Below are 25,929 nucleotides of genomic sequence, written 5' to 3' on the forward strand. Positions count from 1 at the left end.
TATATATATATATATATATATATATATATATATATATATATATATATTTTTTTTTTTTTTCTTTTTTTTTTTCTCTTTGCTTTGTCGCTGTCTCCCGCGTTTGCGAGGTAGCGCAAGGAAACAGACAAAAGAAATGGCCCAACCCACCCCCATACACATGTATATACATACATCCACACACACAAATATACATACCTACACAGCTTTCCATGGTTTACCCCAGACGCTTCACATGCCCTGATTCAATCCACTGACAGCACGTCAACCCCGGTATACCACATCGATCCAATTCACTCTATTCCTTGCCCTCCTTTCACCCTCCTGCATGTTCAGGCCCCGATCACACAAAATCTTTTTCACTCCATCTTTCCACCTCCAATTTGGTCTCCCTCTTCTCCTCGTTCCCTCCACCTCCGACACATATATCCTCTTGGTCAATCTTTCCTCACTCATTCTCTCCATGTGCCCAAACCATTTCAAAACACCCTCTTCTGCTCTCTCAACCACGCTCTTTTTATTTACACACATCTCTCTTACCCTTACGTTACTTACTCGATCAAACCACCTCACACCACACATTGTCCTCAAACATCTCATTTCCAGCACATCCATCCTCCTGCGCACCACTCTATCCATAGCCCACGCCTCGCAACCATACAACATTGTTGGAACCACTATTCCTTCAAACATACCCATTTTTGCTTTCCGAGATAATGTTCTCGACTTCCACACATTCTTCAAGGCTCCCAGAATTTTCGCCCCTCCCCCACCCTATGATCTACTGCTGCTTCCATGGTTCCATCCGCTGCCAGATCCACTCCCAGATATCTAAAACACTTCACTTCCTCCAGTTTTTCTCCATTCAAACTCACCTCCCAATTGACTTGACCCTCAACCCTACTGTACATAATAACCTTGCTCTTTTTCACATTTACTCTTAACTTTCTTCTTTCACACACACACACACACACACATATATATATATATATATATATATATATATATATATATATATATATATATATATATACATACATACATACATGCATATACATATCAGCATATACATACACATACACAGACAGATACACATGTACTTATACTTGCTCGCCTTCATCCATTCCTGGGGTTACCCTGCCCCACAGAAAACAGCATCGCTTCCCCCTGCTTCAGCGAGGTAGCGCCAGGAAAACTGACGAAAAAGGCCACATTTGTTCACATTCAGTCTATGGCTGTCATGTGTAATGTACCAAAACCACAGCTCCCTGTCATGTCCAGGCCCCGCAGACCTTTCCATGGTTTCACATGCCCTGGTTCAGTCCATTGACAGCACATCAACTCAATGTACCCCATCATTCCAAGTCACTCTGTTCCTTACACGTCTCTCACCCTCCTGTATGTTCAGGCCCCTATTGTTCAGTCTTTTTCATTCCATCCTTCCACCTCTGATTTGGTCTCCCACTTATTTCCTCCACGTCTGACACATATGTCCAAACCATTTCAACACACCCTTTTCTGCTCTCTCTGCCACTCTTTTTATTTCCACACATCTCTCTTACCCTTTCATTATTTACTCGATTGAACCACCTCACACTACATATTGTCCTCAAACATTTCATTTTCAACACATCTACACTCCTCCATACAACCCTATCTATAACCCATGCCTCCCAACCATATACAGTATCATTGGAACTACTATGCCTTCAAACATACCCATTTTTGCTCTCCAAGATGATGGTCTCTCATTCCACACATTTCTCATCGCTCCCAAAACCTTTGCCCCCTTCCCTCACCTTGTCACTTGCTTCCACTTCCATGGTTCCATTTGCTGCTAAGTCCACTCCCAGATATATAAAACACTTCACTTTTTCCAATTTCTCTCCATTCAAACTTATATCCCATTTAACTTCTTCCTCAACCCTATTGAACCCAGTGCATTGCTCTTATTCACATTTACTCTATACTTTCTCCTTTCATATACTTTTCCAAACTTGATCACCAACTTTTGCAGTTTCTCACTCGAATCAACCACCAGAGATATATCACCAGCGAACAACAAGTGACACTTCTCAGGCCCTCTCATTCCCAATAGACTGCACATTCGCCTCTCTCTCTCCAGAACTCCGAAAGGTGTAATACCACACTGTTAAATGTAACAGGAATGTCCCACATCAGAAAGGGAAACACGAAATAGGAGAGCCTGTATATTGTGGTTCAGTCAGCTGAAGAGCATCCTAAACTCTGGACCGAAATATACTGGCTCTTCTATTTTGTGTATATATGTCTTATGGAGGCAAAGGTGAAGATTTGTAGAGGTTTTCAAAAAAGAAGAGAGAATGTTGGGAAGAAGAGAGTGACAAGAGTAAGTGAGTTTGCAAAAGAGACTTTTGTGAGGAAGTACCAGGAGAGATTGATTGTTGAATAGGAAAAGGTGAGAGCAAATGATGTAAGGGGAGTGGGTAAGGAATGGGATGTATTTAGGGAAGCATTGATGGCACATGCACGAGATGCATGTGGCATGAGAAAGGTGGAAGGTGGGCAGATTAGAAAGGGTAGTGAGTGGTGGGATGAAGGAGTAAAGTTGTTAGTGAAAGAGAAAAAAAAGAGGCATTTGGACAATACTTGCAAGGAAGGAGTGCAAATGACTACGAGATGTGCAAGAGAAAGTGGGAGGAGGTCAAGAGGAAGGTGCAAGGGTTGAAAAAGAGCGCAAATGAAAGTTGGGGTGAGAGAGTATCATTAAACTTTAGTGATGATAAAAGAATATTTTTGAAGGAGGTAAATAATGTGCATAAGATGAGAACAAATGGGAACATCAGTAAGGGGGGCAGGGGGAAAGTAAAAAGGTATGATAAATGAAAGGATAATTTTTTGAAAGATTTTTTGAATGTGTTTGTGATAAGGGCAGATATGGGGTTTTTTGTCGGGTGGTGGGGATTAAGGTCGGGGAGATATTTGATAAGAGAATAAGGGTAGTGAAAGTTTGCGAAAAAGGAAACCGGCAAGACTGCGGGTTTGATGGTTTTGGGGTTTAAAATTTGAAAAAAGGTTGACTGTGTTTTGTTGGTTGGAAAGGTATGCATGATGTGGGGATCATGGTAATCCTAATTGGCAAAATACATGTATAGTCCCATGTAAAAGGGGGAAAGGGAATAGAGGGTGATCTCAAATACAAAGGCATACATTTTTGAGTTTTCCGGGAAAAATTTATGGGGGGGTATTGATTGAAAGGGAAGTGTTAAGGATTTGGATCGGGGTGTTTCTTTGAAGAATACTATGAAAAATATTACAAAAAGAGGATTGTATTTAACTTTATGGATCTGGGGAAAGTCTAAAATCTTTGTGGAAAGGGCTTTAGAAGTATGGTGTGGGGGGTAAGGGTTTGAAAGTGTAAGTTTTTATAAAGGGGGGTAAAAAATTGGAAAAAGGGGAAAAGAAGATGATTGGGGTTCCAGTGAAGGTTTTGCGGCAGGGGTTTTTAAAGTCACCATGGGTTTTTTGATTATTTATGGATGATTTTTTTCAGGAAGGGGGGAGTATACATCCTTGGGGATGAGGGGGCCTGAAAGTAGTAAATTGTTGATTTGCCGATATTCCACTTTTGGCTGATTCGAGTGAAAGACTGTAAATTGGGATGAATTTTTGAACAGAGGAAGTTAAGAGAAAGTGAAAACAAGGTATTAGGGCCCTGAGGGGTTTAGGGGCAATTAGTTGGGATGTAAGTTTGAAACAAAAAATTGAAAGTAAAATTTTAAAACTGGGGGTGGACTTGGGGTGAATGGCCCTAGAATGGGAATGATCATAGGGTTTGGGGGAGGAGGCAATTGTGGGAGGGTGAATAATTTTGGAAAAAGAAAACATTATTTGGAGAAGAAAAATGGGGATGTTTGAAAGGGAATAATATTCCAACAATATGATGGGTTTTGAAAAATGGGGGGTAGATAGGGTTTTAGGGGGAGGGTGGGGTGTTTTAATGAATGTTTTGGGGCAGTAGGGGGTGGTGGTTTGATTGAGTAATAAAAAAGGGGAAAGAGAATTTTGGGAATAAAATTAATCGATTGAAGAAAAAAATTTTTAAAAGGGATGGGAAAATGGAGAAATGAGGGGAAAATTTACAAAAAGGATATATGTGTCATAGGGGGCAGAAGGGGGAGACCAAATTGGAGGGGGAAGGGGGGTGAAAAAATTTTGACATTGGGGGTGATCTATCAGGAGGGGGATGTCATAAGGGGAAAAAATTTAATTGGAAAAAAAATTTGGTATACTGGGGGCATTGTCTGTTAAAGGGGCTGAGCCCAAGGGATTTAAACATCTGGGGGAAACCATGGGAAAGGGTTTTTTCCTGGGTATATGGGGGCTTGTTTCAGTGATTACACTTTACACTAGAGACTGAGTGTGAACAAATGGCCCCTTTTTTTTCTGTTTTTCCCGGTACCTTCTGGAGTGGGGGGGGCAGTGCTGTTTCCATGGAGTGGGGTGGCACCAGGAATGGTTTAAGCAACAATTTAATTTTTGTCCTGTGTATTTTTCTTGTAGTAATGTGTATATGTTGAAAATTTATTTTGGGATTATTTATTTATATATAATTTTATATAAAAAATGGGTGGTCGTTCTTCACCTTTTCCCAGCGCACCCCCGCTAAAAACATCAATTAATAAAAAAAAAATGATAAAATGGGAACAAAAAGAGGGCCAAGGAGGTTTTCCCCCAAAAGGCTCAGCCCTTTTTTTTTAAAACGTACCTCTTATCGGATATTTTTAAAAAATAAAATTTTTTTTTTTATTTATTTTTATATTTAATCACTTCTCCGTGTCACAAAAAAGGCAAGGAGGGGTTTCAACCCCCCACATAACATGTATTACAAAATGCTCATACACCAATTACAACATAAAATTTTTTCAACGAAAACATACATAACTACATAACATATACTATATACACATGTACTTTTCATATTTGCTCCCTTCATCCTTTTTTTTCCCGTCGCCCCCCCGCCACATTTTAGTTGCACCCCCCCCCTCCCCTCGGGTGGGGGAAAAAGAATATTTCCCATGTATTCCCTGCAATCGTAAAAGGTTAAAAAAGGGGGAACGGGGGCGGAAACCCTCCCCTCCATTTTTGCTTTTCCAAAAGAAAAGAACAAGAAGGGGGCCAATAGGATTTTCCCCCCTTGGGTCATCCCCTTTTTCTTAAACACTTCTAAGTGGAAATGGGAAAATTATTAGAATTATATTTGCATATATATATTTATATTTTAAATATATTTATAATATATAATATATATAATATATATTATTATAATTGTATATATATAAATATATTATATAAAATTTAATATATATATTAAATATATAGATATAATATATATATTAATATTATGTATATATAAAAATGAGATGTTTGAGGGAAAATTTGGGTAGGGGGGTTATCGAAATAATGTAAGGGGAAAAATTTGAATAAAAAACGGGGGTTTAGAAGCAAAGGGGTGTTTTAAAATTTTGGGGGACATAGAAGAAAGTAGGGAAAATTACCCAAAAGATTATTGCAAGGGGAGGGGAAAAAATGGGAACCAAATTAAGTAAAAAGGGGCGAAAAAAAATTTTGAGTGATCGGGGGCCCGAACATGCAAGATGAAAATCAAGGAATAAAAGTAATTAATGTGTTTACCCGGGGGGACGTCTGTCAGTGGGGTTGAATCAGGCTGTAACGTCTCGGGTAAACCCTGGGAAACTGTTGGGGGCCGGATGTGGAAAAGGGGGCTTGGTTTCGGGGATTTTTGCCACGCTAAGACTGAGTGTGAACAATGAGGCCTTTTTTGCTTTTCCCAGCCTACCCCCCACACATAGGGGGGGGGGGAAAGGGATTTCCCTTTTGGGGAGGTGGGGAGGGGAAAATAACAAAATTAATTTTCATTAATTTAAAATGGTCTTGTGTGTATTATAGTTACTTAGATTATATAGAATATTTGTGGTGTTTTTTTGGACATGTTTATATCATGTTAGGGGGGGGGGTTTGCCTTTCTTTCGTCTGTTTCCTTGCTACCTCCAAATGGGGGAAAACGCAAAGCAAAATGAAAATAAAATAAAAATAAAAAAATATTCTATGACCCCGGGAGAAAGAAACACAAAAATTCCAAGCCGCTTTCGAATAATCACATCATTTGGGGGGCCCAAAAAAATTAAAATTCAAATTTATTAAATCAAGAACAACTAGGCTCCCCTTGGTAAACATTGATTTGTCCAAAACATACAACGGGGGTTCATAAATTATCATTTTAAAAATCTTTTCAACAAAAATTACTAAATTTTTATAACCCTACAATATTAATTATTTTCTTTGTGTATTTAATAAAAAAATTCAAAGAAATTTTTTTGGTAATAAGTTAAAGGGTTTAAAATAGATGGGGTTATCCCCTCATCATTTCAATTTTTTTTAACAGATTTTAAAAACATTTGATTCTTGTCCCTTTTTTACATTTTATTTGCTTAAATCTTACAAAAGATCTTTCCAGCTTCTAACATAAAAAGTTTCCGTTTCCCCAAGGGCCTTTTATAGACAACCAAAAATTTTTTGGTGAATTCCCGATTAGATATTTTTATAGTTTTTTGTTTTTAAAGGGGAGCTTTTTCATGAAGGGTTTTTAAAAACAGGGGAAACAAAGTATAAGTATAAAGAACGGGACAAAGAATCAATGCCTTGTTTAATCCTGTTTTTAAAACTTATGATCATTGTATTGACTGGAGTTTTAACGCCCATCTCAGTTATTAACTCTAACTCTATTCAAGAGAATATCATTGGATCTTCTATTTTAAAATTACCACAAAGAAGTATAATCTTTGATATTAGTGATGGTCTTATCAAATTAGATAATTATTGTTGTTAAGATTTGTAAAATGATAAGTTTTATGATGCTCGTTGCATGTTTTGGACAATCACATGTTTACCAAATGGCGTTCCGAGCTTGTCTCTTCGATGTATATCAATTGATGTATATTTCTCTCTTGTGTCTCCCTCTGCTTGATGATGTGATTATACACAAAAGTGCACGTGGGAACTTCTGTGTTTTCATGTTCCCCGTTGGACTCATAGGAATATCTTGATCACGCCGCAAAATTGGGATCCCTTTCCCAATATATATATATATATACTATTATATATATATTATACTTATATGTTATATTATATTTGCCGCAGTCTTCGCGTTTGCGAGTTTTTAGAGCAAGGAGGAAACAGACGAAAGGAAATGGCCAACCCACCCCCTACACATGTTACCTACCATACGTCCACACACGCATATAATACCTACACAGCTGTCTGGTTTACCCAGGCGCTCATGCATGCACTGATTCCTCCACTGGACTGCACGTCAACCCCTGGTATACCACATTGATCCAATTTCACTCTATTCCTTGCCCTCCTTTCACCCTCCTGCATGCTCAGGCCCCGATCACACAACAATCTTTTTCTACCCATCTTTCCACCCCAATTTGGTCTCCCACTTCTTCCTCGTACCCTCCACCTCGACACATATATCCTCTTGGTCAATCTCTTCCTCACTCATTCTCTCCATGTGCCCAAAACCATTTCAAAACACCTGTTCTGCTCTCTTCAAACCTCCTCTTTCTCATGTCCACACATCTCTCTTGACCCGTACATTACTTACTCGATCAAACACCTTCACACCACATATTCGTCCTCAAACATCTTCATTTCCAGCACATCCACCCTCCTGCGCAACAACTCGATCCCATCGCCCATTGCTCGCAACCATACAACATTGTTAGAACCACTATTCCTTCAAACATACCCTTTTTAGCTTTCGAGATAATGTTCTCGACTTCCACACATTTTCATGGCTCCAGGATTTCGCCCCCTCCCCCACCCTATGATTCACTTCCACTTCCATGGTTCCATCCGCTGCCGTTACTCCCAGGGTGATTTTTTATTCTAAAAAACTTTACTTGCCTCCAGTTTTTCTCCATTCAAACTAATTTCAGTTGACTTGACCCCTCAACCCTACTGTACCTAATAACCTTGCTCTTATTCACATTTGCTCTTAACTTTTCTACCTTTCACACACTCTTACCAAACTCAGTCCACCAGCTTCTGCAGTTTTCCCATGAATCAGGCACCAGGCGCTGTATCATCAGCATAACAACAACTGACTCACTTCCCAAGCTCACTCAACCCCAACAGGATGCATACTTGCCCCTCTTTCCAAAACGCATTCACCTCCCTAATGCAAACCCCATCATAAAACAAATTAAACAACCATGGAGACATCACACCTGCCGCCAAACCTACATTCACTGAGCTCCAAATCACTTTCCTCTCTTCCTAACCATACCACATGCCTTACATCCTCGATAAACTTTTCATGCTTCTAACCAACTTTGCTCCCAACCATATATTCTTAGTACCTTCCACAGGAGCATCTCTTAAACTCTATCATATGCCTTCTCCAGATCCATAAAATGCTACATACAAAATCCATTTGTTTTTCTAAGTATTTCTCACATACATTCTTCAAAGCAAACACCTGATCCACACATCCCTTACCACTTTGAAACCATATTGCTCTTACCCAATCCTGCATGCTCTGTAACATGCCTTCACCCTCTCAATCATACCCTCCCATATAATTTACAGGAATACTCAACAACTTATACCTCTGTAATTTTGCGCACTCACTCTTATCCCTTTGCCTTTATACCAATGCCATGCATACATTCCACCAATCTCAGGCACCTCACCCATGAAATCTAATACAATTGAATAACCTTAACCAACCAGTCAACTATTACAGTCACCCCCCTTTTTAATAAATTCCACTGCAATACCATCCAAAACCTGGCTGCCTTGCGGCTTTCATTTCACAAAATCTTTTCACTACTCTTCTTGTTTACCAAATCATTTTCCCTAACCCTCTCACTTTGCACACCACCTCGACCAAAACACCCAGTATCTGCCACTCTATCATCAAACACATTCAACAAACCTTCAAAATACTACTCATCTCCTTCTTCACATCACCACTATTGTTATGTTGCCCATGACTCCCCTTTAGCAAACCCCCTTCATTGAAGTTCCATTTGCCTCCCTTGTCTACGCACTTTATTTACTCCTACCAGAACATTTTTTTTAATTCTCCCTAAAATTTTAATGATTAATCTTCCCCCAACTCGCTTTGCCCTCTTTTTCACTGTGCACTTTCTTGGACCTCCTGTCTTCTTTCTTTTATACATCTCCCAAAAATTATATTGCATTTTTTTCCTGCAAAACTTGTCCAAATGCTCTCTCTTCTCTTTCACTAATAATTTTAATTCTTCATTCCCACACTCATACCTTTTATCAACCCGGCACTCCATGCTTTCTCATGCACATGCATCTTTTCGCAAGCCATCACTGCTTCCCTAAATATATCCCATTCCTCCCCCACTACCTTTCCTCCTTTGTTCTCTACCTTTTTCCATTCTGTACTCAGTCTCTCCTTGTACTTCCTCACACAAGTCCTCCTTCCCAAGCTCACTGACTTCCACCCTCTTCACCCAACATTCTCTCTTCTTTTCTGAAAACCCTACAAATCTTCACCTTCGCCTCACAAGATAATGATCAGACATTCCCTCTGTTTGCACCTCTCAGTACATTAACATCCAAAGTCTCTCTTTTGCGGCCTCTGTCAATTAACACGTAAGCCAATAACGCTCTCTGGCCAACTCTCCTACTTACATACGTATACTTATTTATATCTCGCTTTTTAAACCAGGTATTCCCAACACTAGTTTTTTTTCAGCACATAAATCTACAAGCTCTTCACCATTTCCGAATTTACAACGCTGATAACACCCCATGTTATACCAAATTATTCCTCAACTGCCAATTACTCACCTTTGCATTCAGATCCCCATCATTATACCCGGTCTTGTGGATCAAAAACCACTAACACACTCATTCGGCCTTTGCTCCCAAAACACTTGGCTCTCTTGTTCTTTCTTCTCATGCCAGGTGCATATGCACCAATAATCACCCATCACTCTCCATCAAACTTTAGTTTTACCCATATTAATCTAGAATTTACTTCTTGCATTCTATTCAATACTCCACAAAACAACTGTTCCAGGCGTAGTTAACTCCTTCCCTTGCTCTTGTTCCTCTCCTAAACCCCTGACTTTTACTCCCAAGGACATTCCCAACCACTCTTCCACCTTTACCCTTGAGCTTCGTTTCACTCAGAGCCCAAAATCCAGGTTCATTTCCTCAAACATACTACTATCTCTCTTTTTTTACATTCTGGTTCAATCCTACACATTTAGACACCCCAATTTTGTGTCCTACGAGGAGGATGAGCACTCCCCGTGTGACTCCTTCTGTTTCCCAATTTAGACAGTTAAAATACAAGGGAGGGAGGATTTCTGGCCCCCCACTTTCGTCCCCTCTAGTTGCCTTTACGGACACGTGAGGAATGCGTGGGATGTGTTCTTTCTCCCCATTCCCAGGGTTTATATTATATATATATATTATACTATATATTTATTATATATATATTATATATATATATATATATTTTATTTTCATTGTGCTTTGTCGCTGTCTCCTGGTTTGCAAGGTAGCGCAGTAAAACAGACGAAAGAAGGGCCTAAACCCACCCCCATACACATGTTATACTTACACGTTCCACACACGCAAAATATTTATTTATATATATATGTGTATATGAATGGGTGGGTCGTTCTTCATCTTTTCCCAGGCGCTACCCCACTGACATAGGAAACAGCGATCAAGTATAATAAAAAAATAATGATAATAATAGGGAACAGAGAAAGAGGGCCAAGTGAGGATATTCCCTCTAAGGCTCAGCCCTCTATTTTTAACGGTACCTCGCTGATGCGGATATGTATGAAAAATATATTATTTATTTATTTATGTTATACTTAATCACTGTCTCCTGTGTCAGCAAGATAGCGCAAGGAGTGGTTCAACCCACCCACATATACATGTATATACATAAATGCTCATACACGCATATATACATACATATATATTTCAACGTAAACATACATATACATACATAGACATATACATATATACACATGTACATATTCATACTTGCTGCCTTCATCCATTCCCGTCGCCACCCCGCCACATATTAGATAGCATCCCCCCCCTCCCCTCTGGGATAGGGGAGAAAGAATACTTCCCATGTATTCCCTGCATATCGTAAAAGGTGTATAAAAGGGGAGGGAGCAGGGGGCTGGAAATCCTACCCTCCAGTTTTTGCTTTTCCAAAAGAAAAGAACAGAGAAGGGGCCAAGTGAGGATTTTCCCTCTTAGGCTCAGTCCTCTGTTCTTAACACTACCTTGCTAATGTGGGAAATGGCAAATATGTATTAGAATGTATATATATGCATATATATATATATATATATATATATATATATATATATATATATATATATATATATATATATATATATATATGTATATATATATATATATATATATATATATATATATATATATATATATATATATATATATGTATATATATATATATATATATATATATATATATGTATATATATAAATGAGATGTTTGAGGACAATGTGTGGTGTGAGGTGGTTTGATCGAGTAAGTAATGTAAGGGTAAGAGAGATGTGTGGAAATAAAAAGAGCGTGGTTGAGAGAGCAGAAGAGGGTGTTTTGAAATGGTTTGGGCACATAGAGAGAATGAGTGAGGAAAGATTGACCAAGAGGATATATGTGTCAGAGGTGGAGGGAACGAGGGGAAGTGGGAGACCAAATTGAAGGTGGAAAGATGGAGCGAAAAAGATTTTGAGTGATCGGGGCCTGAACATGCAAGAGGGTGAAAGGTGGGCAAGGAATAGAGTGAATTGGATCGATGTAGTATACCGGGGTTGACGTGCTGTCAGTGGATTGAATCAGGGCATGTGAAGCGTCTCGGGTAAACCATGGAAAGCTGTGTGGGGCCTGGATGTGGAAAGGGAGCTGTGGTTTCGGGCATTATTGCACGACAGCTAGAGACTGAGTGTGAACGAATGAGGCCTTTGTTGTCTTTTCCTAGCGCTACCCCGCACACATGAGGGTGGAGGGGGATGGCATTCCATGTGTGGCGAGGTGGCGATGGGAATGAATAAAGGCAGACAGTGTGAATTGTGTGCATGGGTATATATATATGTGTCTGTGTGTGTATATATATGTGTACATTGAGATGTATAGGTATGTATATTTGTGTGTGTGGACATGTGTGTATATACATGTGTATGGGGGTGGGTTGTGCCATTTCTTTCGTCTGTTTCCTTGCGCTACCTCGCAGACGTGGGAGACAGCGACAAAGCAAAATGAAAATAAAATAAAATATAAATATATATTCCTATGAGTCCACGGGGAGAATGAAACACAAAAAGTTCCCAAGCGCGCTTTCGTTTAATAATCACATCATTAGGGGAGACACAAGAGAGAAATATAACAGTCAATTGATATACATCGAAGAGACGAAGCTAGGACTCCATTTGGTAAACATGTGATTTGTCCAAAACATACAACGGGCGTTCATAAACTTATCATTTTACAAATCTTATCAACAATAAAGTTATCTAATTTGTATAGACCATCACTAATATTAAAATTATATTTCTTTGTGTATTTAATAATAGAAGATTCAATGATATTTCTCTTGGTAATAGAGTTAAGAGTTAATAACTGAGATGGCGTTACTCCAGTCAATACAATGATCATAGTTTTTAACATGATTAAACCAGGCATTTGATTCTTGTCCCGTTCTTATACTATATTTATGTTGCTTAAGTCTAACAGAAAGATCCTTACCAGTCTGACTAACATAAAAAGATTTATCACAGTTTCCACAAGGCACTTTATAGATGCAACCAAGAGAATTTTCTGGTGAATTCCTGATTAAGATATTCTTTATAGTATTATTGTTGCTAAAGGCAGCATTTACATTGAAGGATTTAAGCAACATGGGAAGCAAAGTATAAGTATAAGAACGGGACAAGAATCAAATGCCTTGTTTAATCATGTTTAAAACTATGATCATTGTATTGACTGGAGTAACGCCATCTCAGTTATTAACTCTAACTCTATTACCAAGAGAAATATCATTGAATCTTCTATTATTAAATACACAAAGAAGTATAATCTTGATATTAGTGATGGTCTATACAAATTAGATAACTTTATTGTTGATAAGATTTGTAAAATGATAAGTTTATGAATGCTCGTTGCATGTTTTGGACAATCACATGTTTACCAAATGGCGTCCTAGCTTCGTCTCTTCGATGTATATCAATTGACTGTTATATTTCTCTCTTGTGTCTCCCCTGATGATGTGATTATTACACAAAAGTGCACTTGGGAACTTTCTGTGTTTCATTTTCCCCGTGGACTCATAGGAATATCTTGATCACGCGCAAAATTGTGATCCTTTCCAATATATATATATATATATATATATATATATATATATATATATATGTATATATATTTGCCGCTGTCTTCCGCGTTTGCGAGGTAGCGCAAGGAAACAGACGAAAGAAATGGCCCAACCCACCCCCATACACATGTACATACATACGTCCACACACGCAAATATACATACCTACACAGCTTTCCATGGTTTACCCCAGGCGCTTCACATGCCCTGATTCCATCCACTGACAGCACGTCAACCCCGGTATACCACATTGATCCAATTCACTCTATTCCTTGCCCTCCTTTCACCCTCCTGCATGCTCAGGCCCCGATCACACAAAATCTTTTTCACTCCATCTTTCCACCTCCAATTTGGTCTCCCACTTCTCCTCGTTCCCTCCACCTCCGACACATATATCCTCTTGGTCAATCTTTCCTCACTCATTCTCTCCATGTGCCCAAACCATTTCAAAACACCCTGTTCTGCTCTCTCAACCACACTCTTCTCATTTCCACACATCTCTCTTACCCTTACATTACTTACTCGATCAAACCACCTCACACCACATATTGTCCTCAAACATCTCATTTCCAGCACATCCACCCTCCTGCGCACAACTCTATCCATAGCCCATGCCTCGCAACCATACAACATTGTTAGAACCACTATTCCTTCAAACATACCCATTTTAGCTTTCCGAGATAATGTTCTCGACTTCCACACATTCTTCATGGCTCCCAGGATTTTCGCCCCCTCCCCACCCTATGATTCACTTCCACTTCCATGGTTCCATCCGCTGCCAGATCTACTCCCAGATATCTAAAACACTTTACTTCCTCCAGTTTTTCTCCATTCAAACTACCTCTCAGTTGACTTGACCCTCAACCCTACTGTACCTAATAACCTTGCTCTTATTCACATTTGCTCTTAACTTTCTTCTTTCACACACTTTACCAAACTCAGTCACCAGCTTCTGCAGTTTCTCACATGAATCAGCCACCAGCGCTGTATCATCAGCAAACAACAACTGACTCACTTCCCAAGCTCTCTCATCCCCAACAGACTGCATACTTGCCCCTCTTTCCAAAACGCATTCACCTCCCTAACAACCCCATCCATAAACAAATTAAACAACCATGGAGACATCACACACCCCTGCCGCAAACCTACATTCACTGAGATCCAATCACTTTCCTCTCTTCCTACACATACACATGCCTTACATCCTCGATAAAAACTTTTCACTGCTTCTAACAACTTGCCTCCCACACCATATATTCTTAGTACCTTCCACAGAGCATCTCTATCAACTCTATCATATGCCTTCTCCAGATCCATAAATGCTACATACAAATCCATTTGTTTTTCTAAGTATTTCTCACATACATTCTTCAAAGCAAACACCTGATCCACACATCCTCTACCACTTCTGAAACCATATTGCTCTTCCCCAATCTGATGCTCTGTACATGCCTTCACCCTCTCAATCAATACCCTCCCATATAATTTACCAGGAATACTCAACAAACTTATACCTCTGTAATTTGAGCACTCACTCTTATCCCCTTTGCCTTTATACAATGGCACTATGCATACATTCCACCAATCCTCAGGCACCTCACCATGAATCATACATACAATTGAATAACCTTACCAACCAGTCAACTATACAGTCACCCCCTTTTTTAATAAATTCCACTGCAATACCATCCAAACCTGCTGCCTTGCCGGCTTTCATCTTCCACAAATCTTTTACTACCTCTTCTCTGTTTACCAAATCATTTTCCCTAACCCTCTCACTTTGCACACCACCTCGACCAAAACACCCAGTATCTGCCACTCTATCATCAAACACATTCAACAAACCTTCAAAATACTCACTCCATCTCCTTCTCACATCACCACTACTTGTTATCACCTCCCCATTAGCCCCCTTCACTGAAGTTCCCATTTGCTCCCTTGTCTTACGCACTTTATTTACCTCCTACCAGAACATTTTTTTTATTCTCCCTAAAATTTAATGATACTCTCTCACCCCAACTCTCATTTGCCCTCTTTTTCACCTGTTGCACCTTTCTCTTGACCTCCTGTCTCTTTCTTTTATACATCTCCCACTCATTTGCATTTTTTCCCTGCAAAAATTGTCCAAATGCCTCTCTCTTCTCTTTCACTAATAATCTTACTTCTTCATCCCACCACTCACTACCCTTTCTAATCAACCCGCCTCCCATGCTTCTCATGCCACAAGCATCTTTTGCGCAAGCCATCACTGCTTCCCTAAATATATCCCATTCCTCCCCCACTCCCCTTACCTCCTTTGTTCTCACCTTTTTCCATTCTGTACTCAGTCTCTCCTGGTACTTCCTCACACAAGTCTCCTTCCCAAGCTCACTTACTCTCACCACCCTCTTCACCCCAACATTCTCTCTTCTTTTCTGAAAACCCATACAAATCTTCACCTTCGCCTCCACAAGATAATGATCAGACATCCCTCCAGTTGCACCTCTCAGTACATTAACATCCAAAAGTCTCTCTTTTTGCGCGCCTGTCAATTAACACGTAATCCAATAACGCTCTCTGGCCATCTCTCCTACTTACATACGTATACTTATGTATATCTCGCTTTTTAAACCAGGTATTCCCAATCACTAGTCTTTTTTCAGCACATAAATCTACAAGCTCTTCACCATTTCCATTTACAACGCTGAACACCCCATGTATACCAATTATTCCCTCAACTGCCACATTACTCACCTTTGCATTCAGATCACCCATCATTATAACCCGGTCTTGTGCATCAAAACCACTAACACACTCATTCGGCTGCTCCCAAAACACTTGCCTCTCATGATCTTTCTTCTCATGCCCAGGTGCATATGCACCAATAATCACCCATCTCTCTCCATCAACTTTCAGTTTTACCCATATTAATCTAGAATTTACTTTCTTGCATTCTATCACATACTCCCACAACAACTGTTCCAGGAGTAGTGTTACTCCTTCCCTTGCTCTTGTCCTCTCACTAACCCCTGACTTTACTCCCAAGACATTCCCAAACCACTCTTCCCCTTTACCCTTGAGCTTCGTTTCACTCAGAGCCAAAACATCCAGGTTCCTTTCCTCAAACATACTACCTATCTCTCCTTTTTTCACATCTTGGTTACATCCACACACATTTAGACACCCCAATTTGTGCCTACGAGGAGGATGAGCACTCCCCGTGTGACTCCTTCTGTTTCCCATTTTAGAAAGTTAAAATACAAGGAGGGGAGGATTTCTGGCCCCCCACTTTCGTCCCCTCTAGTTGCCTTCTACGACACGTGAGGAATGCGTGGGAAGTGTTCTTTCTCCCCATCCCCAGGGATAATATATATATATATATATATATATATATATATATATATATATATATATATATATATATTTTATTTTCATTTTGCTTTGTCGCTGTCTCCTGCGTTTGCAAGGTAGCGCAAGGAAACAGACGAAAGAAATGGCCCAACCCACCCCCATACACATGTATATACATACACGTCCACACACGCAAATATACATACCTATACACCTCAATGTACACATATATATATACACACACAGACACATACATATATACCCATGCACACAATTCACACTGTCTGCCTTTATTCATTCCCATCGCCACCTCGCCACACACACACACACATATATATATATATATATATATATATATATATATATATATATATATATATATATATATTTATATATTTATTTATTTATTTATATAATCCATTCTTTGTCTGTTTCCTGGTGCTACCTCAATGACGGGGGAAACAATTATAAAGTATAATTATATAATATAAATATATATCCTGTTTCCTCCTGCTTCACAGTTGATTGCCGCCTCCTGCATTAGCGAGATAGGATCAGGAAAGACAAAGAAAGGCCAGGCCCATTCTTGAGCTGCTATGTGTAATGTACTGAAAACACAAAACTTTATCCACATCCAGAGCCCATAGAACTTTCCATGGTTTACCGTGGACAGTTTACGTGCTCTGGTTCAGTCCATTGATGCACTTATCTGGGAGTTGACTCGACAGTGAAAGTGTCATAGGATTGGGGAAGGGGGTGAAGCTTCTGAGAGCAGTGAAGAATGTATGGAAAGAGAGAATGGTATCTAGGAGGGCAAAATTGATTATCTTTGAAGGAATAGTGGTTCCAACAGTGTTATATGGATGTGAGGCATGGGCTATGGATAAGGCTGTGTGGAGGAGGTGGATGCATTGGTGTGAAATGTTTGAGGGCAATGTGTGGTGTGAGGTCATTTGATCGAGTAAGTAATGAAAGGGTAAGAGAGATGTGTGGTAATAAAAAGAGTGTGGTTGAGAAAGCAGAAGAGGATATTTTGAAATGGTTTGATCACATGGAGAGAATGAGTGAGGAAAGATTGACGAAGAGGATATATATGTCAGAGGTAGAGGGAACAAGAAGTGGGAGACCAAACTGGAGGTGGAAGGTTGGAGTGAAAAAGATTTTGAGTGATTGGGGCCTGAACATACAGGAGGGTGAAAGGCATGCAAGGAATAGTGAATTGGAATGATGTGGTATACCTGGGTTGACGAGCTTTCAATGGATTGAAGCAGGGCATGTGAAGCGTCTGGGGTAAACCATGGAAAATTTTGTGGGGCCTGGATTTGGAAAGGGAGCTGTGGTTTCAGTGCATTACACATGACAGCTAGAGACTGTGTGTGAACGAATGAAGTTAGAGACTGAGTGTGAATGAATGTGGCCTTATTTTATGTCCGTTCCTAGCACTGCCTCGCTGGAGGAGGAGGAGGAGTGGAGGGATGCTAGTTCGTGTGTGGCAGGGTGGCATTGGGAATGGATGAAGGCAGCAAGTAAGAATATGTGCATGTGTATATATGTATATATCTGTGTATGTATATGTTGAAATATATGTGTGCGTGTGTGGGCATTTATGTATATACATTTGTATGTGGATGGGTTGAGCTATTCTTTCATCTGTTTCCTTGCACTACCTCGCTAAACGTGGGAGACGGCAATTAAGTATAATACAACAGACAGAATTATATTGTTATTCATTTTATTTATTATACTTATTTGCTGTCTCCCATGTTAGCGAGGTAGCACAAGGAAACAGACGAAAGAATGGCCGAACCCACCCACATACACATGTGTGTGTATATATATATATATATATATATATATATATATATATATATATATATATATATATATATATGTATGTATGTATGTATAGTATATATATTTATTTATTCATTTATTTATTTGTGTATACTTGATCACCGTTTCCTGTGTCAGCGAGGTAGTGCCAGGAAATGGATGAAGAATGGCCCAACTACTCATATACACATATAAGTATATAAATGCCCATACAAGTACATATGATATTGTTGGAACTACTATTCCTTGAAACATACCCATTTTTGCTCTCCAAGATAACATTCTCTCCTTCTGCACATTCTTCATCGCTCCCAAAACCTTTATGAATGATGTTTATATTTATATATATTCAAACACACACACACTTACTTCCGACCCTAAGGGTCCCTTCTTTCTTTATTAGGATCCTGCAGCACTTGGAAGCTGCCCATGTCCACTGGTCTGGACTACTGGTCATACAGTGTTATGATATGTGTGTGTGGATGTACAGAGAGTGCAAGGCAATTGAGTAGCAAGTGCTTGGTGTCTTCTTACATGGGATTTGTTGAAATAGAGTTTGTAGTAATGGATGATGTTCAGTGTGTAAACAGAAGGTGACTTGTGTTTGGGAAGTATGGTTTCTGAGATGTGTATGTATGGTGGGTTGGAGATGAATTCTGAGTTGGGAGGTCAGCTGTTTAGTGCTTGTCAGGTAATTTTTGTGTGTATGTATTTTTTCAGGATTATATTTTTGGGGGGTTGGGGGAATCAGAGTAGAGGATACTGAAGTATAAGGGAAGTTTAAAGTTTTTATTTCTACAGAGTTGGTGGTTAGTTATAAAGTGATTTAGGTGAGAAGAATTCTAGTGCTGTTGCATAGAAGAGTGTTGAACATGTTGAGATGGGAGTGTATTAGGAGGATCTCTGCCGTTGTGAAGATGTTAAGTGTTTGTGGTTGCTAGACAGCCAATAATTTTTCTGAGTGCACTATTTTGTGTGGTTTGCAGCTTTGATTGCTTATGAGAGGGCAGAATTACAGGCATGTGAGGCATAGTTTAAAGTGGATCAGATGAATATATATATATATATATATATATATATTTTTATATATGTGTGTGTGTGTGTGTGTGTGTGTGCAAAGCATCTGGGGTAAACCATGGAAAGTTCTGTGGGGCCTGGATGTGGAAAGGGAGCTGTGGTTTCGGGCATTATTACATGACAGCTAGAGACTGAGTGTGAACGAATGGGGCCTTTGTTGTCTTTTCCTAGTGATACCTCGCACACATGAGGGGGGAGGGGGATGTTATTCCATGTGTGGCGAGGTGGCGATGGGAATAAATAAAGGCAGACTATGAATTATGTACATATGTATATATGTATATGTCTGTGTGTGTATATATGTGTGTACATTGAGATGTATAGGTATGTATATTTGCATGTGTGGACGTGTATGTATATACATGTGTATGGGGGTGGGTTGGGCCATTTCTTTCGTCTGTTTCCTTGCGCTACCTCGCAAACGCGGGAGACAGCGACATAGCAAAAAAAAAATATATATATATATATATATATATATATATATATATATATATATATATATATATATATATATATATATATATATATGAAATGGTTTGGGCACATGGAGAGAATGAGTGAGGAAAGATTGACTAAGAGGATATATGTGTCAGATGTGGAGGGAACGAGGAGAAGTGGGAGACCAAATTGGAGGTGGAAAGATGGAGTGAAAAAGATTTTGAGTGATCGGGGCCTGAACATGCAGGAGGGTGAAAGGCGGGCAAGGAATAGAGTGAATTGGATCGATGTGGTATTCTGGGGTCGACGTGCTGTCAGTGGATTGAATCAGGGCATGTGAAGCATCTGGGATAAACCATGGAAAGCTGTGTGGGGCCTGGATGTGGAAAGGGAGCGGTGGTTTAGGGCATTATTGCATGACAGCTAGAGACTGAGTGTGAACGAATGAGGCCTTTGTTGTCTTTTCCTAGCGCTACCCCGCACACATGAGGGGGGAGGGGGATGGTATTCCATATGTGGCGAGGTGGCGATGGGAATGAATAAAGGCAGACAGTGTGAATTGTGTGCATGGGTATATATGTATGTGTCTGTGTGTGTATATATATGTGTACATTGAGATGTATAGGTATGTATATTTGCATGTGTGGACGTGTGTGTATATACATGTGTATGGGGGTGGGTTGGGTCATTTCTTTCATCTGTTTCCTTGCGCTACCTCGCAAACGCGGGAGACAGCGACAAAGCAAAATAATATATATATATATATATATATATATATATATATATATATATATATATATATATATATATATGTGGAAGGTATTAAGAATATATGGTGTGGGGGGCAAGTTGTTAGAAGCAGTGAAAAGTTTTTATTGAGGATGTAAGGCATGTGTACGTGTAGGAAGAGAGGAAAGTGATTGGTTCTCAGTGAATGTAGGTTTGCGGCAGGGGTGTGTGATGTCTCCATGGTTGTTTAATTTGTTTATGGATGGGGTTGTTAGGGAGGTGAGTGCAAGAGTTTTGGAAAGAGGGGCAAGTATGAAGTCTGTTGGGGATGAGAGAGCTTGGGAAGTGAGTCAGTTGTTGTTCGCTGATGATACAGCGCTGGTGGCTGATTCATGTGAGAAACTGCAGAAGCTGGTGACTGAGTTTGGTAAAGTGTGTGAAAGAAGAAAGTTAAGAGTAAATGTGAATAAGAGCAAGGTAATTAGGTACAGTAGGGTTGAGGGTCAAGTCAATTGGGAGGTAAGTTTGAATGGAGAAAAACTGGAGGAAGTAACGTGTTTTAGATATCTGGGAGTGGATCTGGCAGCGGATGGAACCATGGAAGTGGAAGTGGATCATAGGGTGGGGGAGGGGGCGAAAATCCTGGGAGCCTTGAAGAATGTGTGGAAGTCGAGAACATTATCTCGGAAAGCAAAAATGGGTATGTTTGAAGGAATAGTGGTTCCAACAATGTTGTATGGTTGCGAGGCGTGGGCTATGGATAGAGTTGTGCGCAGGAGGATGGATGTGCTGGAAATGAGATGTTTGAGAACATTGTGTGGTGTGAGGTGAATTGATCGAGTAAGTAACGTAAGGGTAAGAGAGATGTGTGGAAATAAAAAGAGCGTGGTTGAGAGAGCAGAAGAGTGTGTTTTGAAATGGTTTGGGCACATGGAGAGAATGAGTGAGGAAAGATTGACCAAGAGGATATATGTGTCGGAGGTGGAGGGAACGAGGAGAAGTGGGAGACCAAATTGGAGGTGGAAAGATGGAGTGAAAAAGATTTTGTGTGATCGGGGCCTGAACATGCAGGAGGGTGAAAGGAGAGCAAGGAATAGAGTGAATTGGATCGATGTGGTATACCGGGGTTTACGTGCTGTCAGTGGATTGAATCAGGGCATGTGAAGCGTCTGGGATAAACCATGGAAAGCTGTGTAGGTATGTATATTCGCATGTGTGGACGTATGTATATACATGTGTATGGGGGTGGGTTGGGCCATTTCTTTCGTCTGTTTCCTTGCGCTACCTCGCAAACGTGGGAGACAGAAAAAAAAAATATATATATATATATATATATATATATATATATATATATATATATATATATATATATATGTATATGTGTGTGTGTGTGTGGGTAATTGTTTTTTGTATGTGTTTGCTGTTTTCTGCATAGAATGGTAGCACCAGGAACAATTGAAGAATGGCTTCATTTGCTCACACCCTCTCTCTACCTCATGAATAGTTACCGCATTCTTGACTGCCCTTAGATTCCCTTCATTTGTGATTTCCTCTGTCATGCTTTTGTTCCTGAGATGATTAAGTTCATTCGATCTGCCTTCTGCTGACTGGTTTTCACTGAAACACCTAGTAGTAACTCTATACTTTTTCATCAGGTGACCTCATATCATTTTACAGATTTTATTAGAATAGCCCATGTTGTAAGTGTGTGATTCATTAATTGTTTTTTTTATTGATATTATGTTCAGAATGTTTCTTAGGTATCTGCAGTAGCAGATTATTAGGGGATATTATTATAGTCACTTTTTTTATGCTTGTATACAGTCAACTACATATGCCTCACAGATTTCTGACTGGATGATATAGATGTAAAGTTTTTCACAGTTAAACTGTTAGTGAAAGGTAGAGCTTATATTCTCTTACAGGGTAATATATTGTATGGGTAGAGCATGATAATCAGTGACCACCATCACCTGCAGCAGCGCCCTCTCCATCACCTCTGAAGCCGATGTTCTCTGTTGCAGCGGCTCCTGACTGGCTTGGGTGGGACGTCCGGGCATCCCCTCTCTGTGACACTACACCAAGATCACCATCAGCACTTGCAGCATCGCCAGGATGATGTGATGATGCCATATCGCTGTCCCTTCTGCAGTAGGAGGTTCCGGAGACGAGATGGACTGGTGCTTCACGTCAGAACCCATACTGGAGAGAGACCATATGCATGCCCTCATTGTCCTGTTGCCTTTGCACAGAAATCACACCTAAATAGACACATCCGGACTGTGCATAAGGTTGAACCAAATGCACATCTTGCTGCTCACATGAATTTTAATAATGATACTTCAGGATCTTCTCAGAATGAAATTTTAGGGCATGGTGCATCACACACTGGAAATAAGATAGAAACTGCCAAGGCTGATAACCAAAACTGTGACACAAATGAATCTGATTTACACATACCAAGTCCGCTGTTTCCTCATGTACAGATTTCTAATGACACAAGTGGATCAACTTTAAATCAAGATTGAGGATGTGAGTACTTCTTGTCTTATAGTGGTACAGTGTCTGAGTAATAGAAGACTTGAGCTGTTGTAGTTTGAGATTACAAAGACTTTTGAAATTGCAAGATCAGAGTGATAATCAAGCCAGAGAATCTACTTCAAGCTTATGCCAGAATATATGTCTTTATGCACTTTGAAAAATCTATTCTGTTGGCAGTTTTATATTAGAATATAAGATTACAAGAGATCAAAGTTTGAGCAGCTAAGGCTTTCATTTTTGAATTACTTCAAGCATTTCTTTCTTGACGTATTAGATTATGAGTTGAGGAAAAGTAATGTTTTGATATGATCCTCATCATAGAAATGCTTATTTTAGTCAGCAGTTGGAGTGCTGATGTTCTGATTGAAGTTACAATTTTGCTACAGGAAGTGTTTTTGTGTAAGAGAATGCCTTTTATGGGCAGTATTGCAGGGTTTCCCTGATAAAATTCTCTCCTTTTTCTCTTCCTTGCAGTTTCTATCTCAACTGCCACCCGCGGCGGGGGCTCCAGGGGGATACTTTCCTCTCTCATCATTCCATCGACCTTATTCCTGCCCAAGCTGCCCCTACAGCGCCAACCAAAAGTCAGATTTGAAGAGGCACCTACTAGTCCACACAGGGGAGCGACCTTATGCCTGTCCTCACTGCCCCTACCGTGTCAACTACCGTTATGACTTGGCCAAACACATACGACGACGGCACTCAACATCTTGACTTGTTTGAAGAAATATGAATAATTGTTTCAGTTTCTCTCCAGTGTGATAACAAGCTCCATTGTAAACTTTTAGATCTCAGCTGTAGGATGAACTGTATGGTGTCCATCTGAGATTATTGTTGTATGATAAAAGTATTTTGAATTTATTTTTACTGCTGCGGGTGAAAATTCATGTGTTTATTGGTGTACTCAGATATTCAAAGTGACTATCACTGTGGTTATACTTCTTGACTTCATAATTGTAAAATTCATGTCGTCATTAAACCATGTTAGTGTACCTGTTTTACATCTCATAAAAGATGGCAGAATCTACAGCTAAATTGTTAATTTTGTGACATACATGGGTAATACTGAGACATAGATCAGGATACAAATGCACACACACACACACAGTCTCTTTTTTCATAAAAGCAATATTTGTGGGATACCTGGATGCACCATAATGTAAGAATAGCACAGCACACAACCCATGAAACCAAAGCTAGGTCATGAGACCAGGCAGGGTTAATAGGGTGATATTTTTATTATATTCTGAGCTGGCTGTTCCTGTCATGTTAAGGTCTTGGACTAGGCCACTAATTCTCACCCACAGGGATATCACCTGATGTAGGTTGATCGTGCATAAATGCTAACTCAGAAAAAGGATTAAATTCTCTGGAATACAAACTAAGCAATTGATAATATGGTTTGTAAATAGAATCACAAAGAATGGTGAGCTACCATTGTTTTTTATATATTAAATGATATCATCGTCACCATTGCAAGATAATTCAGTCGATGTAAAGCATTCCACAACATACCTCTGAAACCTTTTGTTCCCCATGCTCATGTGTATTTTACCTTTCCTTTTTAGTGAGACAGCTCATCTGTCAGAATATGGGTATTCTATATATGATTTATTCCTAGCAAAAAGTTTGAGAACTGTAAGATTTGAAATGGTATTTCAACTAAGATGGAGTCATTTATTCACTGTTAGTTTATCATACAAATTGTCAAAATATACATACTATTGATTACAGTAATGCTTATTCCATTTAAAATTTTATGAAGATACTCCATGAGTTTCTGTGCTCTGAATTTGAAAAATTACCTGTTCTGTTCATGAAGAGATGCAGTGAGATTAGAGTAAGCTGGAGTTGAACTATGTGACACCGTAGATTATGAATTTTTAAGTTATTAATGCTACCAAGCACAGAGGATCCCTCATATACACAAAGAACTTTGATAGCAACATTAGTTAGATTACTTCATTTTTTGACAATATTCTCTGGTGATATTCACAGTAATAAATTATTCCGTCTTGCATACTTAAACTATTTTCGTGTAGATATCTGAGTTTACTTTTGTGATAATGTCACATATTTCAGTATTAGTAAGCCTTAAAGAATTTACAGTTTCCATTGTATAGTACAGGTTGTACCTCTAATGTGGTGCTCTGTGGTCCGACAACTCCCATGGTCTGGCACATTTTGAATCTGCTGCCATTAGTTTGTGGATCTGCCACCAGGATGGCACTGTTAGCAGTACTAAGGCACCAAAACCTGTTTACACTGTAGCCAAGCTTATTAACATAGGGGGTGTCCTTAGGGGTTACTTTCTGTTTTCCGGCATTTTTTGTGGTCCGGTAATGGCCAGGTCCCAGTGTTACAGGATTAAAGAGGTTCAACCTGTAATGATTTATTTTGTAGTTTTTATTGATGATAGAGAGATTTCCAATCATGTACTTTAGATGATTAATAAATATACTACCTAGCATTTTTTTACTCTCTGTTTATGCCTTTGCTAGCATAT

The 25,929-nt window shown here is 39.4% G+C and overlaps 1 protein-coding gene across 15 annotated transcripts in view; it reads left to right on the forward strand.

The window, feature by feature from the left end:
* The window catches only part of LOC139751952 (uncharacterized), a 331,514-nt gene that overhangs the window by 223,875 nt on the left and 81,710 nt on the right, over positions 1 to 25,929 (forward strand). Inside the window, exons 5-6 of one of the 15 annotated variants that reach the window (XM_071667667.1) lie at positions 22,907 to 23,414; positions 23,898 to 25,893. The exons of 12 other annotated variants lie outside the window; for them this stretch is intronic. In XM_071667667.1, coding sequence (XP_071523768.1) covers positions 22,907 to 23,410 — 504 coding nt within the window. In that variant the 3' untranslated portion in view covers positions 23,411 to 23,414; positions 23,898 to 25,893. Of the gene's footprint in view, positions 1 to 22,906; positions 23,415 to 23,897; positions 25,894 to 25,929 lie in introns of those variants that run through there. 2 more of the 15 variants (XM_071667665.1, XM_071667694.1) reach the window with 2 other exon arrangements.

This window comes from Panulirus ornatus, chromosome 12 (assembly GCF_036320965.1).
Source record: "Panulirus ornatus isolate Po-2019 chromosome 12, ASM3632096v1, whole genome shotgun sequence".
In the NCBI taxonomy this organism is placed as follows: Eukaryota; Metazoa; Arthropoda; class Malacostraca; order Decapoda; family Palinuridae; genus Panulirus; species Panulirus ornatus.